The sequence below is a fragment of the Kogia breviceps genome, chromosome 19 (assembly GCF_026419965.1).
Source record: "Kogia breviceps isolate mKogBre1 chromosome 19, mKogBre1 haplotype 1, whole genome shotgun sequence".
Lineage (NCBI taxonomy): Eukaryota > Metazoa > Chordata > Mammalia > Artiodactyla > Physeteridae > Kogia > Kogia breviceps.
The window spans coordinates 17,186,413-17,206,770 of NC_081328.1; the positions used below are offsets into that span (position 1 = coordinate 17,186,413).

General features: G+C 41.8%; 2 protein-coding genes and 1 non-coding gene across 13 annotated transcripts in view; 2 read left to right on the forward strand and 1 right to left on the reverse strand.

Moving 5' to 3' along the window:
- C19H17orf75 (chromosome 19 C17orf75 homolog) lies at positions 1-14,175 on the reverse strand. The gene is made up of 10 exons (XM_059047882.2): positions 13,834-14,175; positions 12,904-12,984; positions 10,027-10,152; positions 8,987-9,127; positions 8,684-8,741; positions 6,502-6,621; positions 5,459-5,523; positions 5,169-5,305; positions 4,253-4,356; positions 1-2,155 (listed from the first exon to the last, which is right to left on the reverse strand). The coding sequence occupies exons 1-10, from the start codon at positions 13,971-13,973 to the stop codon at positions 1,940-1,942; spliced, it is 1,188 nt and encodes a 395-aa protein (XP_058903865.1). The 5' UTR covers positions 13,974-14,175; the 3' UTR covers positions 1-1,939.
- On the forward strand, positions 8,482-8,554 carry TRNAW-CCA (transfer RNA tryptophan (anticodon CCA)). The gene has a single exon. It is a non-coding gene; the product is annotated as a tRNA-Trp (tRNA).
- Positions 13,560-20,358, forward strand: part of ZNF207 (zinc finger protein 207) — a 19,561-nt gene continuing 12,762 nt past the window's right edge. For 2 of the 11 annotated variants that reach the window (XM_059047873.2, XM_067021270.1), the window contains exons 1-2: positions 17,611-17,799; positions 19,262-19,388. In XM_059047873.2, the coding sequence (XP_058903856.1) occupies positions 17,759-17,799; positions 19,262-19,388 (168 nt within the window). In that variant the 5' untranslated portion in view covers positions 17,611-17,758. Of the gene's footprint in view, positions 13,686-16,855; positions 19,092-19,199; positions 19,389-20,358 lie in introns of those variants that run through there. The other 9 variants (XM_059047869.2, XM_067021269.1, XM_059047872.2 and 6 more) reach the window with 9 other exon arrangements.

Consider the following 20,358-nt stretch of genomic DNA (forward strand, 5'->3'; position numbering starts at 1 on the left):
GTGCTGGTGAGAAGCTAAGTTGTTTTATTATTATTATTATTATAAATATAATTACAGTAAATTGAGACCATTTTTGATATGTGACAAACATACATTTCCTGTGTATAGCACACAAATAATACATAATGTATTCCACACTTGAACAAATGCTTTTTAAAACTTTAAAAGTTAATATATTAGCTTATTAAAATTTGAATACAGTACATGTTTTTGGTCATGAGCTCTTTGAGTTTCTTCTCATGGCCCACAAGATATTCAACTCCATGTCACTATTTTCCTTGTCTACAGCAGTGATATACAGTTTATCATACACTTTTAAAATAAGACTTTTATATATAACTGTGTAATGTAGTGAGCTTACATTACAAAAAGTAAATATAAAAGTACATATAAAGAATATGTAATTATGCCTTGACTATCCATAGATGACCTGAAGCAGGTAATACATTTGCTTCTAAATGCTATTTACAACATGGACTCTTGAATGATATGTGAATTTGAAAATGAAAAATATGTTTTCCAGACTCCAAAATGTTGATGTCTTAACATTGTTTATTTAAAAATTTGATTTCCAAGTGGGCAACCCTACATTGAAAAAGATTCAAGGGCTGTGCCATAAAATTGCTTGTTTTCCATAGTCATTCTGAATTTAATGCTATAAAAAAGATGCTACTTGGATTTTTTTTTTTCTACACTGACTATGATCCAAGTTATTAAAGTTTAAAACCATGTGAAAGCCTTTATGAGGATCCTGAATTGTATTTCTCATTAAAGAAAAGAAATGGCTCAGTGAGTCATGTCTCTAGACTTCTGTATAAGAGAAAGCAGAAGGCCATTGTCAGTCATTTGGAAAGTGAAAACTCAGCACTTAATGCGAATTTAGATGAGTGTAGGAGCGGACTTTTACGGGCTTGTGTTCCTCTGAGCATCCTGAGGGCAGTGAGAACACAAGACTTCTGATCTTCTAAACAAAAATCATTATCAAATGGATGTATTAAAGAGCTAAGCAGAACAAACTGCAGTCATATATGTGTAGCTACAGTTGGCTTCCATGGGAATTATAAATGGCTCTGAGAACACTTTCAGTTGATTCAGAATAAAAAAATTTAAGCTTTCAACAAATGTACAAAAAACTAAAAGCAATGATTAACCCTGACATGAAGAATCTCTGTTACATTTGCTTGTAAAATTTATGTACTTTGTTTCTTTTTTAACACTCTGTTTAAAAACTCCAGCATCTTCATCTGAAAGAAAAAAGAAAATATAGGCTCTTGGCAAATACCTGTGAACAAATGAAGAAAAGTGATGGGGCCACTTCTGCAGTAGCTTTCCATCAGAGATAATGTTTTATCTTGAAGCTAGTACATCTATTTTTAAAGCTCATTTACTTCCTTACACACTCATGATTTATTTGCATATTGTCATGAAAGCTGGCTTCATCGTCCATCCATTATCAGTCACACACACAAAAAAATCTATCAAGCACCCACAGGATGCACAGATCTGTTTTTGAAATGGTGTCGTGGTGTTAATCTGTCCTAAAACTAGGAGTACTTTTTTTTAAAAGAAGCTATACTACGTTGAGAAAGAAGTATTATCATTTTTCTGGGAGGAAAAGTTGCTAAATACTGCAGCAAACTCCTCACAGAAGCCACAAAATCACCTCTGAAGTTTTTTAAGGAACAACTCCCTGAAGTCTAGAATTTATGAGACCAGCAAATGTAAAATTTTCACAACTCTAATACACATCTATCTAGGGCTCAGTGAAGACTTGCCTCAGATTTATATGTCTAATTAGGTTTAATCTTAAAAGTACAACATGAAAAAACCTAGAATGTTTCAAATAATCTGAAATAGCAATCCTATGACAGTTATAACAACTGCAATTTCAAACACCAAGGCTTGCATAACTTCACAATATAATCATCTCAAAACGTGATCAAAAACTTTGGGTAGGAGCTTCTTTCATAAATTCTTCGAGGACAGCTACCACACTTTTGGCTTCGGGCATTTCTTCGTGTTCCACTTTAACAATCTTCAAAAGGATATCTCCACTACCGCAGTTCTTTAGGAACATGTAACACTTAAACAAAGCATAATGATTCATTTCTGCCTGCCGGATAAATCTCTTCAAATTATTTGTGTCTTGTATGGCCTAGAAAAAGATTACCCAGTTAAATATGTGTTTAGTGAGATAATAATGAAGCCTGAAAAAGATCTCCTATCCAGCTGAGAACTCAACATATGTTACTGAAATGTTCGCTTTTTTTTTGGAATATTTTCATCATTTTTATTGCTAATATGCTTTGCCCTTGGTAGAACAAAATCTTTTTTTTTTTTTTTTTTTTTTTTTTTTTTGCGGTATGCGGGCCTCTCACTGTTGTGGCCTCTCCCGTTGCGGAGCATAGGCTCCTGACGCGCAGGCCTAGCGGCCATGGCTCACGGGCTTAGTTGCTCCACGGCACGTGGGATCTTCCCGGACCAGGGCACGAACCCGTGTCTCCTGCATCGGCAGGCGGATTCTCAACCACTGCGCCACCAGGGAAGCCCCAACAAAATCTTTTATATATATATATAAAGTAAAAATACTTTACAAATCTCCTAAATAAGGTGACAACATGCCTCCCCACCAAAATTTTGAACCCTTAGGCATGGAACTCCTTTTTTTGTGCTTTCCAACTAAGATATGTCACAAATTACAAGACTGATGTCCTTGAAATATAAGCAAGCATTCAATCCAATTAATTAGATATGCAATGGTACATATGCAGAAGCCAGTGAAAAATATAAATGGAATGCCTTTTGAGGATTCTAGTTAGTCTTTGTTTTTTAAAAATTATTTAAATTATTGTGAATAAGGCTTATGATACAAAATAGATACAGAATAATGCAAATTTATGGTTAAGACCCAGACTCTACTTGACAATTTATTAAAAAAATATAAAGATATTGTTTACATATAAAGAATGACAGGTAACATCTTTCATTAGTATTGCCTTTACAATTTATAATGTCACTATATCATAGCGGATAGATTTGCTCCATTGAAATGTGTCTTTTTGTTTGTTTATTTGCAAATAGTAAACTAACATGAAAAAATGTTCATCCTGAATAATAATTAAAGACAGATTTGAACAGCTATGGAGTGCCAATATTAAATTAATAAAAATAAATAAGATTGATAAAAACTGTTATATTAGGTTCTGCATAGAAAACCCACACACATTGCCGGCCATTCTGTAATTTGTTCCTATTTTTCTGAAGTGCAAGCTAGCAATTTGTAATAGGAACCAAAGCATTCAAACCCTTTGACTTGGTAATTCCACTTTAGGGAATATACCCTAAGGTAATAATCCAAATGAAAAAAATACGATCCAGCAATGCTTCTTCTGCATCTACCTGAAGAAAACAAAAACACCTATTCAAAAAGGTATATGCACCCTCATGTTCCCTGCGGAGAACCCAAGTGTCCACTGACGGATGAGTGGACAAAGAAACTGTGGTATATATACACAGTGGAATACCACTCAGTCATGAAAAAGAATGAGATCCTGCCATCAGTGACAACATGGATGGACCTCAAGGGCTCCATGCTAAGTGCTAAGTGAAACAAGTCCAACAGAGAAAGACAAATACCACACGATCTCTTCTACATGTGGAATCCAAATATATATAGATTAAAAAAACAACAACAAAAAAAACAAGCTCATAGACTTAGAGAACAGACTGGTGGCCACTAGAGGCAGGAGGTAGGGAGTGAGAGAAATGGGCGAACTGTTTTGGTTTTGGTTGAAATAAACTGAATTTTTAAAATGTATATAAAGGGACTTCCCCGGTGGTCCAGTGGTTAAGAATCCGTCTTGCAATGCAGGGGACGCTGGTTCGATCCCTGGTCAGGGCACTAAGATCCCACACGCTGTGGGGCAACTAAGCCTGCGCGCCACAACCAGAGAGCCTGCACGCCGCAATGAAGAGCCAATGCTCTGCAAATAAGACCCGACACAGCCAAAAAATAAAAATAATTTTTAAAAAGCAAATAAAAACAGTGATATACCATCGTCACCTGTCAGATTAGCAAAGATGAAGAGTTCAGGTACCCAGTGGTCACTGGGTATGGGAAAACTGGCACTGAGGATTCTAGTTTTGAGAATGACATCATAGCTATAAAGCAGACTTGTTACTCAGTCACTGGTACTAATTACAATTCAGACAAAGACTACGCATGGCACTCGGCACACAGCCAATTAGTTACCTTTAGTTTAAAGTTCTCCAGGACTTGTCGAAAAAGAAAAGGGTTACCTCCTTCAGCACCATTCAAAAAAGCCTGCATCCAATCCTCACAAAACCGATTGCTTCCTATAAAATATTTTAGAAAAATAAATAAAAGTGAAATCACAAGACATTTATTCTTCTTTTTATTTATTTTCTTTTTTAAAATTGAGGTGTAATTGACATATTAGTTTCAGGTGCACAACATAATGATTCAATATTTGTATACATCATATTCTTTCCTCCTTTATAAAAACTCTTATAATGAATTATTTAAGACTTCTATAATGGTCTAAAAAAATCTTAACTCACCACCTGGTTAAGAAATACCAAAATGGTTGAAGCTCCAATGTGCCTCTTCCCAATCGCATCCCCTTCCTTTCCCATCAGAAGGATCACCATGCCCGTGTCTTTCTTTAAACTTTTGCCACATACTTTATCTATAAGCCCTATATAGTATTATTTTGCATATGTTAAAGTTGTATTTTTCTTTAATGGCTCTTGCACTATATAATACGTTTGTGTGCTGTACTGAGACATATATCTCTAGTTCACTCATTGTCACGGCTATATAGTATTCCATTGTACGAATAGAGCAGTTTATCAATTCTCCTGTTGACAGACACTTAAGTTGCTTTCAGTTCTTTGCTATTTCAAACAGTGCCCTTATGAACATCTTGTTTTTGTCTCCTTGTGTACATATACAAGAGTTCTCTATATACCTAGGAGAAGAATTGCTAGGCATGACCTTATTTCCACGTTTCTAGAACGGCTATTGGTTTTGGTGATTTGGGGATAAACATGTCAAACTGCACAAGACAGGAAGGATAAGTTTGCATCATTTGTTCTCAGCGCAAAAAAAGGAGGTTCACAAGCCTGCTCCCGGGGTTGTGGCTCACCTGCGTTGTGGAACTGAGGCTGGGAGCTACTACAATCGATGATCACAGACTTATGCTGCCCCTCCGTCATGGCCATGCACAAAGACGTCATGGTGCCTTCGTGAATCAGGCCTTGGAGACTGGCCACACTCAGAAACCTGCCACACACACAATCCTTTTGCACAAACTATATTACAGGATGGGAGGGAGGAAGCAAATTCATTCTGCATTGGGAGCGGGGGTGGGTGTTAAAAACATAAATATCAGGCTTGCTGTGGAAAAGGTTCTCTCTTTGCAAAACTGTTCTTTACCTGTGAATGTCTCTCTTTGTTTTTTCATCTGATTCTTTAACCTCCACAGGAGTATAACTCAGAGCCTATGAGAGAAAAATAAAGCCTAACTGATACATGTATTCCAGTTTTCCTTGTTGAGCAGCCACTTGTGACTAAACATCACCTCCCCCAATAACCACCACGCTAGATGACGCTTGCTGGGCACTGTCCGGGGGCTCTCCAGAGCTTTGTTCAGCTGTTACTCGCTAATGGTCTGAAACCTGGGCTTGTCGAGCCATCCAGCCTCAGCTGCATCCACCTACCACATATTTACATGAAAAACCTGGCCATTTACTCGAGCCTACCCCATTGTCTGGATATTTTAGTGAATTTTTCATTTTTTATTTGGACATTTTTATATAGGTAAAATCACTTTTGATTTCCATTTTCCTTCTCAAATTATTTTGGAAATTACACCTCTTCCAGATCACCTCAAAGAGTAATTATTTTAGGGAGTTCCCTGCTGGTCTAGTGGTTAGGATTTGGGGCTTTCACTGCCGTGGCCCAGGTTCAATCCCTGGTCGGGGAACCAAGATTGCATAAACTGTGCAGCGTGGCCAAAAAAAAAAAAAAGGTAATTATTTTAAAACGTTTTATCCTATTAGAAGACTCAGTATTTGGGGCTTCCCTGGTGGCGCAGTGGTTGAGAGTCTGCCTGCTGATGCAGGGGACGCGGGTTCGTGCCCCGGTCCGGGAAGATCCCACATGCCGCGGCTGGGCCTGCGCGTCCGGAGCATGTGCTCCGCGACGCTAGAGGCCACAACAGTGAGAGGCCCGCATACCGCAAAAAAAAAAACAAAAAAACAAACAAACAGAAGACTCAGTATTTGAATTCTACCTTAGTAGTGTAACTTTCTAGATCTGAATAAATAGAGTGTGGTTTATCCTAATTGCAGGCATTGTTTGAAAGAATATTCAGGGGGGAAGGTAATGTTCAGAGAAAATAAGTATGTCTTTAAATAATCCAAACTTGGCCAAAGTGATTCTCAATTAAGGAAATATTTTGTTTGGGCAATACTTACAGCATGTAGCAGAAAGGTAAGCTGCTCCTGAAAGAGATGAACCACCCTTTGGATTGGGCATACAACATCCTCAAACCAGCTGCTCAGGTAGGACTGTACGTGCTTCTCCCCACCCCTTTCCTAGATCAAGAGAGAATGTCACTTGCTTTGATATCAGCCTTCACCTTAGTGGACTTAACATTTTCTTCATGATACTCTTGACAGTGAAAAGAACTGGGGACAGACACCTTCTTTTAAGCTAACACCACAAATTTTAAAAAAGGAATTGTGATATAACTTTGCTGGGCTTGTTGGGCAGAGTGGGGAGTAATTCAGTGCTGCATTTCTTGAAAATACACTAAGAAATGCGTTATATAGGGCTTCTTCCCTGGTGGCGCAGTGGTTGAGAGTCCGCCTGCCCATGCAGGGGACGCGGGTTCGTGACCCGGTCCGGGAGGATCCCACATGCCGCGGAGCGGCTGGGCCCGTGAGCCATGGCCGCTGAGCCTGCGCGTCCGGAGCCTGTGCTCCTCAACGGGAGAGGCCACAACAGTGAGAGGCCCCGGGAGAGGCCACAACAGTGAGAGGCCCATGTACCACAAAAAAGAAGTGCGTTATATAAAATGAAGAGACTGAATTAATAGGGTTCCATGCTATTTCTTCACTGAAAGGAGTTGGGGCATTTACATGTCAATCTCCTCCCACTGTACTGTGAACTCTTGGAGATACTCTCTTAATCCTCATCTCCCCAGCACCTGGCATAGCATCTGAAACGTCCATGGATGAGCTTATAAAGTGCCTGTTGAATGACTGAAAGAATGCAGATAGTTCGTTCACTCTCGAAATGCGAACAGGGAAGGATACAAGTCATCGCATCAAAGCACTCAAGCCCACTCCGGGTGTCAGACACGCTGCCAGGAGCTCATTTGGCTTCCTTGGCTGTGCTGCTCCCTGGGGCTGGAGGGAGAGCTCCAGCCTGGGAGAGCAGCTCCCCCTAGACTCGTACTCCCGGCTCACTCCTATGCTATCCTTTCCCCTCCTGCAGTGTCTTGTAAGCAAGTGCACGACAAGTGAAAGGAATTATTACCACGTATAATGGGTAGTAAATTTTTAAGAGTGATGACTTAACTGCCACCAACCAAACGCGTAGTTTTTAAAAGGTATGGATAAAGGAATCGATATGGATGTATCTAATTCATAAAAGATCGATTAATGAAAAATGGGATGTTTCTAAAAATCTTTGAGGTTGAGTTCAAGGACAGTCATGCCATTGCATAGCATGTCTCTGGTGCCAGAGGCTTTGTGGGCCATTAGTTCTGACCAGAATATAAATCTTATGTATCTAGAAATTGGGAAAAGAACGTCATTTTCCTCGCTTGGCATGTTACTACATAACTTTGAATTTAATTGATTGAATTTTTCATAGATGCAAAACTTCAGAAGCAGTCTTGTGAAACTTACATCACTTATAGGACTATGTTCCCTGCTTCCCTAAACAAGCACCTTTCTTCATTTTTTTCTTCTTTTTTTAAAACAGAAATCCATTTTAAATTTATTTATTTTTGGCTGCGTTGGGTCTTCATTGCTGCGCGCGGGCTTTCTCTAGTTGTGTGGAGTGGGGGCTACTCTTCATTGTGGTGCACAGGCTTCTCATTGCCATGGCTTCTCTTGTTGCGGAGCACGGGTTCTAGACACGCGGGCTCAGTAGTTGCGGTGCACGGGCTCTAGAGCGCAGGCTCAGTAGTTGTGGCGCATGGGCTTAGTTGCTCCGTGGCATGTGGGATCTTCCCGGACCAGGGCTCGAACCCGTGTCCCCTGCATTGGCAGGCGGATTCTTAACCACTGCACCACCAGGGAAGCCCCCAAACACCTTTCTATTAGCCCGCAAAGTAGCACATTTTCAGAATTTCTAAGTGTCTGTGTCTATCTGGATGATTTGACAAGTATAGCAGTCGCATAATGTTAATCATCTCAGTCTTTAAAAATATTAACGCAGGGACTTCCCTGGTGGTCCAGCGGTTAAGACTCCATGCTCCCAATGCAGGGGGCCCAGGTTCAATCCCTGGTCAGGGAACTAGATCCCGCATGCCACAACTAAAGATCCCGCGTGCTGCAACTAAGACCCAGCACAACCAAATAAATAATAAATATTTTTTTAAAAAGAATGAAACTCTTTTAAAAAAAATCAATGCAATCATCTTACCTCACAGTTCATGTTATTTTTCAGCCCTTGAATATACTTGTCCAATTCAAGCCTGAAAGTATGTTCTTAAGGAAGCAATAAAGGATGAATCAAGAAAGGGTTTTATTTCTCAATAGGTAATAAAAAAATCTCTCAAATAACGGTCAATTAAAACAAGCCAAGACAAACTGGTCGTATGGAGGTCTGAAACTGAAGTTAATGCATAAGAGGTAGAAAACCTTTTCGGAGGTTGCTAGTAATAATCCTCTACTTGCCTGCCAACATGTTCCCTCCTGATACCCTCAAAGACCAAAGAAAGGATATAGCTCAAGTCCTTTTTCAGACCCTCCTAAAAAGCAGACCACATACTCTGAACAGTTATGTTCAGAGTCTGTTGTTGTTTGGGAAAGCAGTTTTTCTTGTTGGAAAAGGCAGTAATAACAACCAACTCGGTAACCTGGAGTTCTAGAAAAGAAAGGAAAAGGTTAAATGTATTATTTTGATAACTCACGCACGTAGTTCTGTAGACTCCTCTGAGCCCTGGTCATCCTGATCTGGCAATGCCGTTAGACTGCTGAGTAGGTCAGAGCTTCCCAGACTTCTTGGTTTACTTGTAACAACAGAGGAAAATGAACATGTACCATAACGGGCTTTAGCTAAAGCAGCACCTAACAAACATGGAATTTCTTTGAATTCTGTCTTATGTGAAAAATTCATGCAAATGTCACTCTTGTTCATAGTTTATCCATGTTCACATAAATATAATCATCTTTTCTCCCTCCCCTAAACCTTCACGAATCACTGAAGCTCCAGGCAGATGTGAAGTGTTTATCTGATGCCCTTATCTTGGTATGTGGCCTCATACTCCTGAGAGGACTTGAAGCCAATATCATGGTCTGAAGTGAACTACAATCAAGGGGTGTAGTGGAAAGATGGCTGGAATTCAACTGAGGACACCTACATTTAAGCCTGACTTCCATCAATGTGACCAGCCTTGGGACCTCAATTTCTCTGAGATTATTACTTCATCTGAAAATGGAAGTAAGAGTATCTGCTTTATCACCCCTTTGTAAGGAGAATGGCATTGAAGTTTGTGAAAGCCCTTTACAACTGTAAAGTATACAGTTATAGTTTTGGTAATGAGCTCTTTTCTTCCAAGTACAATATGTACACTGAGGAGGCAGAGTCTCTGCCATTCAGTTAATTCCATTCCACAGAAATGTGTGTGAGGCCCAGTGCTCAGCTGCCAGGGAACAAAGATGAACTTTGCAGGTCTAGTAGGTACTGATCTTTTGGAGTTTCTCACCACTTCTCATATTTAGCTCAGAAATAAAATCTCAGGATACAGCACATTTTATACTTACCTCAGCTCCACAGATGCAACATTACCCAGCCCTTCAAAGACTGCTCCCTTAGAAAGACGCTTAGCAATGAAACTGCACAGCTCTGGCTCCAATTCAGATGGTAGATTAGTATCCGCCAAGGAGAGGCTTGACAAATGAGAGACACACGTTCCTTACCAGTGGACTCTGCATTTACACCCCGTAAGTCAGACAGGACATCGCTAAAAGCCCTCACTAAGGACTTGGCAAAGCTTTCTATCTGACTCCTGTTGGTGAGGCTTCTAGGAATGTATATCACCAAGTATGATCTGCGTCATCCATTTAAAATAGTGCTATCTTTCCAGCTTATTCTCTCTAGTATTATGAATCCACTAGGACCCCCAAGCCACTGACCTTTTATCTTTTTCACAGTAGCCTCAAGTTACTCATCCTCACCTCCTTCCTCCTTACCCAACTTAAATTCCAGTCATTGTAATCACACCCCTGCACACATTCTCATTCAACCCCTTTGTTTTCACCTCTCTGTACCTGCTAAGCAAAACTTCAGCTCTGGTTAGTCCGGCTCTCTACCTACTCTGCATCTGCACCTATGCAGCTGAATGTGGTTGGACAAAAACCCATATCCACAGTGTCTAGTCTCATTTTAAATTAATGACCACTAGGAATTCCCTGGCGGTCCAGTGGTTATGTTGGTGGTTTCACTGCCGTGGGCCCAGGTTCAATCCCTGGTCGGAAAACTAAGATCCTGCAAGCCGTGCAGCACAGCCAAAATACATACATACATACATACATAAATGACCACTAGCCTCCAGTGGGCCCTACCGCTGCCCAGCTATCACATTTCCTGGTTCACTCTTCTACTCTTTGAGATCTCCATTTTTCTTTAAATTAATTAATTAATTAATTTATTTATTTTGGCTGCACTGGGTCTTCGTTGCTGAGCGCGGGCTTTCTCTAGTTGTGGCGAGCGGGGGCTACTCTTCGTTGCAGTGCGTGGGCTTCTCATTGCGGTGGCTTCTCTTGTTGCGGAGCACAGGCTCTAGGCATGCGGGCTTCAGTAGTTGTAGCTCGCGGGCTCTAGAGCACAGGCTCAGTAGCTGTGGCGCACGGGCTTAGTTGCTCCGTGGCAGGTGGGATCTTCCTGGACCAGGGATCGAACCCATGTCCCCTGCACTGGCAGGCAGATTCTTAACCATTGTGCCACCAGGGAAGTCCCTCGAGATCACTATTTCATGCCTCCTCTTCTTTCCTCAATCCTCCAACTACCTACTACCCATGAATAAACACACCAGCTTAGTGATCATTTATGAACTAAACATAAACACTTCACTTTGGTTGAGATTAGAATATAAACAGAAACTATAAATTGAATATGCAGGAAGAAAAGCTTTTCTGTCATCAAACTTCCCAATATAAAATATAAACCCAATATGCCTCACATCTTTGGTTTCATGTTATGGAAAATTTCAAACATATAAAAAGTAGAGAGAATAGTATAATGAACCCACATGTACCTACCACCCACTTTTGACAATTATCAGCTTATGGGCAACCTTGTTTCTCTTGGAGGGGGGGATAAATTGGGAGACTGGGATTGACTTTTACACACTACTATATATAAAATAGATAACTAAAAAAGACCTAGTATATAGCACAGAGAACTCTACTCAATACACTGTAATAGCCTATATGGGAAAAGAATCTAAAAAAGAGTGGTTATATGTATACATATAACTGATTCACTTTGCTGTACACCTGAAACTAACACAACATTGTAAATCAACTATACTGCAATAAAAATTTTTTTTAAAAAAAATCTTGTTTCACCTGTACTCCCAAGTTGTCCATACCTCCCACTTCCCAGACTTATTTTTTTTTAAAACATCTTTATTGGAGTATAACTGTTTTACAATAGTGTGTTAGTTTTTCCTTTACAACAAAGTGAATCAGTTATACACATACATAGGTTCCCATATCTCTTTCCTCTTGCGTCACCCTGTCTCCCACCCTCCCTATCCCACCCCTCTAGGTGGTCACAAAGAACAGAGGTGATCTCCCTGTGCTATGCGGCAGCTTCCCACTAGCTATCTAATTTACATTTGGTAGTGTGTATATGTCCCTGCCACTCTCTAACTTCGTCACAGCTTACCCTTCCCCCTCCCCATATCCTCAAGTCCATGCCCAGACTTATTTTGAAGCAAGTTTCTGGAATCATATTATTTCATCCCTAAATTTCTCATTAGGTATCTCTAAAAATGAGGACTTAAATATATATATATCTCCACAGTTCTATTACAGTACCTGAAAAATTCCTTAAATCATCCATCATCCGGTCACTCAGTGAACATATTTTTGTATTATACTCCACTTTGCATCCATCAAGTGTTGAGGTTCATTCATTCATATATATATATATATATATATATATATATATATATGTATATATTAAATCTCTACCCTGTGCCAGGTCCCACTCAAGGTACTAGGTAGGGAGACATGGATGAACAAAAGAGACAGCAATCCCTGCTATCTTGGAGTTTATATTGTAGTGTGTAGCAGAGGAGCTATGAAAGGGTATTCAATTGGGGGGAAAAAGGAGGATTTTAAATTTCTTTATACTTATATGATATTGAATATTTACTGGAGTTCCAATCAAGAAGCTCAGATTAACTGTGTGGCTAATCAGCCTGGGGCTAATCACAAGGGTATTTGGATCTGCCCCAGCCTTGACTAAATGAACTAATAAGAAAATCAAGATGAGGTTCCTAGGGGAGAGGTGGGCTTGATTGTTTGACTCAGGGAAAGCTGTGTGCAGACAGGGTACCCACTGACATCTGCAGGCCAGAGATGCCCTTAAGAGAATAGCACATACGCGGGATATGGCCAAGCTGTTTTTACCTGAAATCATCACCAGAGGGAGTTTCTGCATTTGTGCCACTTGGGCTTCCATCAGCACTGTCCGCTCGCTGCTGTGCCAATCTGCACGCCGCAAAAGCAAGTCAGCTATCAACTTACGGGTTCTAACTCAAGTGAAATATGGGGCCCCACCCTCCGCAAGCAGGATAGGGTCAGTCAACTAAAATGCTGCAAGGTAGAAGTGCTTGAATCCTCCACTGCCTCCGTTGACAGGGAAAACGCATAAAACAGGTCTGACGAGCTCCTTCTCTCTCCAGGCCACTTAAGGTGTGGAGGAAAGGCTAAATTAAACATCCAGAAGAGTCAAGGAAATTTACTCTTAAAAACAGACCTTACAGGGAATTCCCTGGCGGTTCACTGGTTAGGACTCGGAACTTTCACTGCTGAGGGCCTGGGTTCAATCCCTGGTCGGGGAAATAAGATCCCCCAAGCCACGCACTGTGGCCAAAACAAAAACAAAAACAGACTACAGGGCCAGAAGAACCCCAGGAAGTCTGATGGGGCAGAGGGAAATGAGGCAGCAAGGACAGAAGTTAACTAGAAGGTGGGCGTGGGGGTAGGGATGGCAGGTTGGGGATGGAGGAAAGTGGGGAGACAATGACAGGAAGGACAGGGGATGGGAATTGACATTATTGAGCGTGCGTGGCACTGCGCTAAACAAAAGGCAGGGGCGACAGGAAGGGGCTGGAAGATGTCAAGGACAGAGCGCAGAAACATGGGAGGGCCAGGCACAAAAGTCCAGGATGGGGGCCCGGAAGTACCACGTAAGGCGAGGAGGGCCCTGAGGGCCAGAGACCTTGGCTGGGAGGGGAGAAGACGGCGTTTGAGAGCCGCAGGCTGTGGGACCCGGGGTGGGCTGCGGGGCCGGGCGGCGGGGCCGGGGCGGGCCACAAGGGCGGTCGGGCGCTGCACCTGCTTCCGCGGTAGCTGTAGAGACAGTAGTGGCTGCTGGGCGGCGGCTCGAGTCTCCGCTCCTCAGCGGAGCCGCCCTCCTCGCTGCTCTCTAGCTCCTTTTCATCCCCATCCAGCGATTCCTGCAAGGAGGGGAGCATCGCGGCGGCCACTGAACGGCCCTGTGTCCCCGCCAAACCGCTCCCCCGCTGCCGTACAGTCCTCGGTGGCCCGGCTCCTCCGGCTCCCGGCCCTCGCGTATCTGCGTTCCGCCGGTTTCCCAGGCTCTCAGGCGAGGAAGCTGGACCGCCCCCTGATTTTCATGTCTTCTTCTCTACATCATTCAGGGCTCTGCAGAGACGTCACTTCCTCAGAGAGAACTTCTTGACTGCCCTATGCAAAACACACCCCACACGCACATCTACTGCTGTCCCATCAGTCTCTGTCCTGTCCCCTTATATTTACTTCTTCATCGCACTTACCCCCACGTTATGTATTTCTTTATTGTCTCTCCCAGTAGAATGTCAGCTTGTTCACTGCTATAGCCTCTGTCCTAGCCCACGGCCTACGGTGCTCAAGAATTGTTTGCTGAATTCGTTTTAAGATTTTTGTAACGCCTAGACATGTTTTTCTTGCACGTTTCACCCTATCACCATATCAAAGATATTAAAGTACACCTACATCCCATGTTAACTTTATATAGAAAAATAATAGCTAACATGTACTGATCAGTTTCTGTGTGTGAGGACCCTTCTAAGTGCTTTTCAAATACTTACTCATTTAATTCTCACCACTCCATGAGGTAAATATTATCCCATTTGACAGATGAGTAAACCAAGGCCAGTATTACTTAACTTGTCCATGGTAAAATAGCTAATAAGTGGCAGAGTGGCATTCAAACCCACTCGGCTCTAGAACTCTTTTTTTTTTTTTTAAATTTATTTATTTTTGGCTGCCTTAGGTCTTCATTGCTGCCCGCAGGCTTTCTCTAGTTGCGGCGAGTGGTGCATGGGCTTCTCATTGCACTGTCTTCTCTTGTCGTGGAGCGCAGGTTCTCGGCGCGTGGGCTTCAGTAGTTGTGGCTCTTGGGCTCTAGAGCACAGGCTCAGTAGTTGTGGTGCACGGGCTTAGTTGCTCCGCGGCATGTGGGATCTTCCCGGACCAGGGCTCGAACCCGTGTCCCCTGCATTGGCAGGCGGATTCTTAACTACTGCTCCACCAGGGAAGTCCCTCTAGAACTCTTAATACTGCAAAATTGAATTGAGGATGACTGGTTGACCTAAAATTATTGGACAATTAATCTCAGGGTTGTTTTGTTTTGTTTTTTGTTTGTTTTCACTTCTTTAGATCTTTAATTTCTTAAATACTTTGGTTTTCCAGAGTATAGTTCAGAACTTTTGTTAAATTTATTCCTAGTTTTTATGCTTTTTGATGCTATTGTAAACAGAATTGTTTTAATTTTATTTTCAGATTGCTTGTTGCTGGCGTATAGAAGTACAATTGATTTTTGTATATATTGATCTTGTACTATGAACTTTGTTGAGCTCTTATTAGCTCTAGATTTAAAAAAAATTTATTCCTTAGAATTTTCTGTAAACAAGTGTATTCATTTTCCAGGGTTCCCATTAACAAAGTACCATAGACTGAGTGGTTTAAACACACACACACACAAATTTTTTTTTTTTTGGCTGTGCAGCTTGCAGGACTGAACCTTGAGGTCCCAGCGGTGAAAGTGCTGAGTCCCAACCACAGCACCCTAAACAACAAAATTTATTGTCCCACAGTTCTAGAGGTTACAAGTCCAAAGTCAAGGTGAAAACAGGGTTGGTTCCTTCTGAGGGCTATGGGGAAAAGTCTGTTCCAGGTTTTTCTCCTTGATTTATAGTGGTCTCCTTCCTATGTCTCTTTATATTGCTTTCTTCTATACCTATCTCTGCAACCAATTTCCTCTTTTTGTAAAGATACCAGTCACCAGTGTCCACCCCAATGACCTCACCTTAGCATTATTACCTCTGTAAAGACTCTATTTCCAAATAAGGTCATATTATGAGGTACTGAGGGGTAGGATTTCAACACATTACTTTTTCTTTGCAGGCTTTTTCTTTTATTCACACACTCATGCCATCTCTGAATAGAAATGGTTTTGCTTGTTCCATTCCAATCTGGATTCCTTTTACTCCTTTTTCTTGCCTAATCACCCTGGCTGGACCTGCAGTACAATGTTGAATAAGAGTGGCAAGAGTGGACATCCTTATATTGTTCCATCACCTTCTTTCTTTTTGTTTTTGGTAGAGCACTGGGCACCATCTAAAATTATCTTATTTTTTATTTTAGGAAGAATGAATAAATGCTTTTCTATAACCACTCCCTACTTCAGACCAATTTCATCTCTTATCCAGATTACTGTCACATTCTCTATGACTTGCCTTTCAGCCTCCACCAATCCACTGTTCTCACTGTAAGCAAAACGATTTTTTCTAAAACTCAATTCTAATTCAGCTTCATACTTACTAACTCTGTGACTTTGTGTCAATTACTTCAACTCCCTGCCCCTCCCCCCTTTTTTAGGCTGCTCCCCCCACAACTTGTGGGGTCTTAGTTCCCCGATCAGGGGTCGGCCCTCGGCAGTGCAAGTGAGGAGTCCTAACCACTGGACCACCAGGGAATTCCCTGCTTCAACTCCCCTAAGCCTCTTTCTCTTCATCTATGTTAACCGGGTGATAACAATGGCACCTCCGTCACAGGTTTGTTCAGACAAGTAATGTAAAACTTACCACCTTGTCTGGTGCACAATAAGCGCTCCATGGATATCTACTATTACTTTTTCCTTTTAATAGTTAACATCTAATTTACATTACTGGTTATTTCTCTATGCCAAACTCTGTTATAAGTGCAGACAGAGGAAGTTTAAGTGGCTTGCCCAAAGCCATGCAAATAGCCAGTGGCACTGGTGGAAAACGAACCCAAGCACTGGACTCTTAACCAGCTATACTCTTATTTGCGTTTTTCTCTGAGCTCTTAAAACTCTTCTGTTTCTTCCCAGAGACTTCATAAAATCCAGCTCCTCAGGCTGCTGGAGAATCTCCGGAAGTCGCCTTTGCCAGCCTCCCTAGGATTATCTCTTGCCATCAGCCCCTTCAATACGAGCTCCAACCCTACTATCTCCACCCCAGTGTTTTTTCAGGTGCTCAGGCTCAAAGACGTGCACTTTTTGCGTCCTTAGTGAGATACCCTCTCCTCCACCTCGTTTGCTCCCATTGACCCTGCAGGAAACCTTCCTCAATACCCCAATGACCGCCAAGGCCCTGTAAACGGTTCCCCTCCTCTGAGGTTCCGCAGCACCTCGAATTTCCGTCACCGCGGTGGCCACGCTGCGTCGTTTACGCATCCGTCACCGATCTGTGAATTACAAGCCGGAGACTGCGACTTCTTCGACTTAGTAGGCAAACGTCCAACACTTACTACAGAAAGGAGTAATCCGGGAAATGAAACAAAATGAAAAATTGGGCGTCTCAATTATCCTTTATTTGTAGTTTACCTTGAATTGCTCTGGTAACCTATTGAGGTTTTTTTTTTCTCCAATTCGCGCTGTCTCGGCGCACCTACGTGTCACCAGCTCTTTTACAAACAAAGTAAAGCTAGAGTAATTCGCACGCACGGAATAGCCCGGACCGCACGCACGGACAAGATGGCAGCCAACTCTCCGCCGGCGCGAGTGTCCGCCCACTCAGGGCGTAGGCCTCGTCATGTGACCCTCCCCTGCCTGGCACCGCCCCCGGCCGCAGTGCCTGACGGGAGGCAGAGCGGCGAGCGAGGGCGTCGGCCATTTTGTGGCTGTTTCCTGTGGGACGTGGTGGTGGTGGTTGGGTCGGAAGAGTGAGCGACTCTTCGGCTAGTTTTTCCTGCTTGTTTTCCCCTCCTTTTTTTTTGTCGGTAGAGCGCAGTTATGGGTCGCAAGAAGAAGAAGCAGCTGAAGCCGTGGTGCTGGTATCCTTTGTCGGTTTGAAGTCGAGGCCGAGCGGGGGCGCCGGTTGGTGGTGACTGGGACGGGGAGGCCTGGCTTTGGCCTATGGCGGAGAGTGGGATCTAGGCCTCGGGGTCGGTGGTTTGGTGACTGGACTCAGATTTGGGAAGATTTCTCGGAAAATGGGGTCCCTGGGGCGAGAAGCTCTGGTAGTTGTGGGTTGTGGGACTCCGTGACTCAGGAGGGTCTTGGTTTGGTGCAAGCGTTGACCCACGGGGAGGCGGCTTGGACCTCCTTCACCAAGGACAGACTCCCCTGAGGACTCTTCTGCCACACTCCGTTGTTTTGGTGACGGTTCAACAAAGGGACTTGCTTCGAGTACAGTACGTTGATTGACTCTGTGGCGGATCAGGGGGGAGCTTCCGGAGTCGGTCACCCACTTTTTTCTTTTCCTTTTTTTTTTTTGTAGAATCGGTGGTTTAGTAAAGGCTTATGTTAGTCAACCCTGATTTTGGCGCCCCCCCCCCCCCACCCGCCCTTTTTTTTTGCGGGGGGTTGTGGGAAGATCTAGCTTCCGCCTCCCACCCACTGACGCCTTAATCTTGGAGAAGCGTTCTCTTACAGGGTGGGGTTTCTTGTTATCTTTTTTTTATCTGGTTTTATTGGAGTGAGAAAGTGCCTCTTACTAAAGAAACGTGGCGTCGGTTCCCCCCCCCCCCCCGGAAACGTTAGTAAACTCTACGTTTCAATTGATTTTATTTATTGTCTGGTACCTAAAAACGCTTCATTTATTTATATAATAGTTGAAAAACGGTTACGGATTTTGTAAAGTGCTTTTAGGAAAATCTGACAGGGGAGAGAAGAATTCTCAGTATTGTTGACAGAACTTATCTGTGAGTTTAAATACATTCTTGGGCGACAGTTTCGTACGGAATTGCAAGCAACTTTGTAGATTGTTCATAGGAAATTGTCGCAATGAACTTATTTTCAGATTCTAAATAATATAAACATTAAATTTTAGAAGTTAGGTAAATTCTTAGTATTTCGATTATTTTTATCTTCTAATTTTTGAAGTTCTGTCCACATTAACTTTGGGTTTTGTTTTTTTTTTTAAACATTTTGAACCCTTCCAGTTCACAGTGTGCATTTGTAAATGTTGAGACGCTGAACAAAAGAAAAGTTAATTTCACATAAATCTGTGTGAAACGCGGGAATTTGACAAAACTGTATTGCCTACTGAGATGTGTTTATTTAGGGGTGGTGAAGAGATATTGTGAGCTTCCAGGACATTGAAAATTCCAAAATTATGTGGCAGGTTAGTCCTTAGTTATATAATAAATATCAAAAGTAGAGTTTATATAAAGTACTCTTGGTTTTAGCTGTTGCCTGTTTTTAATGTTACTACTATTCTCTTTTATTACAGATTTTTTTTTTATAGGCAATGTCATTATTGTGCTACTTTTGTACCTTAACAATAGTGATCAGGTATTGTAATAGAGATTTTGATGATGAGAAGATCCTTATACAGCACCAAAAAGCAAAGCATTTTAAATGTCATATATGTCATAAGAAATTGTATACAGGACCTGGCTTAGCTATTCATTGCATGCAGGTAAGGAGTTTCTTCTGTATTTAATTTTTGCTCTCTTGTAGTTTGGAAACAACATGGGGGAAAAAAATCTTGAATTTCTCTTTGATGGCTGTAGAGGGTTTTTTTTGTTTATTGCAAAAGATTAGATAAGATGACCAGTTAGCTTTAAAATAGAAAAAAAACCCTGTTCTTTAGCCATTGAGAAGATAAACAATTGATTTTTCATGTTTAAAGAGTTTATGCTAGTATTTACCTTTAAATTATTGATAATACCTTTTATCCTAGATTTAGATGGGTGGCAGTTAGGTTGAGATCATGAAGTATTTCGTCAGTACTTGGCTAAGAATACAAGGATCAGTGATTTAAATTTTGTGGGCAGTCTGACCAAATCCAATCCCATAAGAATTAGTACATAATTAACCACCATTACTCACTGTCCTTGAAGGATTTGTTATAATCTGTTGCCTGGGGCTAGGCTACCATTTATTCCATGGACCTCTTTTGGAATGGTGGCATGGTGTTTCATTTAATAATTTCTAGGTTTCTTGAGTTCTTTCACTACTAGGTGGGGAGGGCTTTGTAATTTATTTTTTTGAAGATCTAATAAGTACCTTTTTTATTCAACATTATTTCTTCTACTTTTGCCAGTCCTAGAGCTGCCTGAATTTTTGCCTAATTGGACCCTAGATTGATGTGAGATGAGCAAATCCCCATTCATTGGAAACTACTGTTGGTAGGAGGCAGGGAGGTAAATTAAAACAAGATATTGCTTCCCCAAGTTTAAAAATAAGTTTAAAAAGATCTGTTTTACTCCAATTATGTCGCTATAATAGCAATTCAGTATCCATTTAAAAATATGAGACCCACAATTTTCCACTGTGGTAGTCACTAGTTACTTGTGGCTATTTAAACAGAAATTCAAAAATTAAAACTTCAATTCCTCAGTCAGATTATAGTCACATTTCCTGTGCTCAGCCACAAGTGACTGGTG

Coding starts and splice junctions, on each gene's coding strand:
- C19H17orf75 (XM_059047882.2), bottom strand. CDS start 13,973: ATGCTCCCCTCCTTGCAGGAATCGCTGGATGGGGATGAAAAGGAGCTA. Junction 10,153..12,903: donor CCCTCTGGTGATGATTTCAG/GTAAAAACAGCT, acceptor TCATTTGTCAAG/CCTCTCCTTGGCGGATACTA. Junction 5,524..6,501: donor TTACCTTTCTGCTACATGCT/GTAAGTATTGCC, acceptor TTTCTCTCATAG/GCTCTGAGTTATACTCCTGT.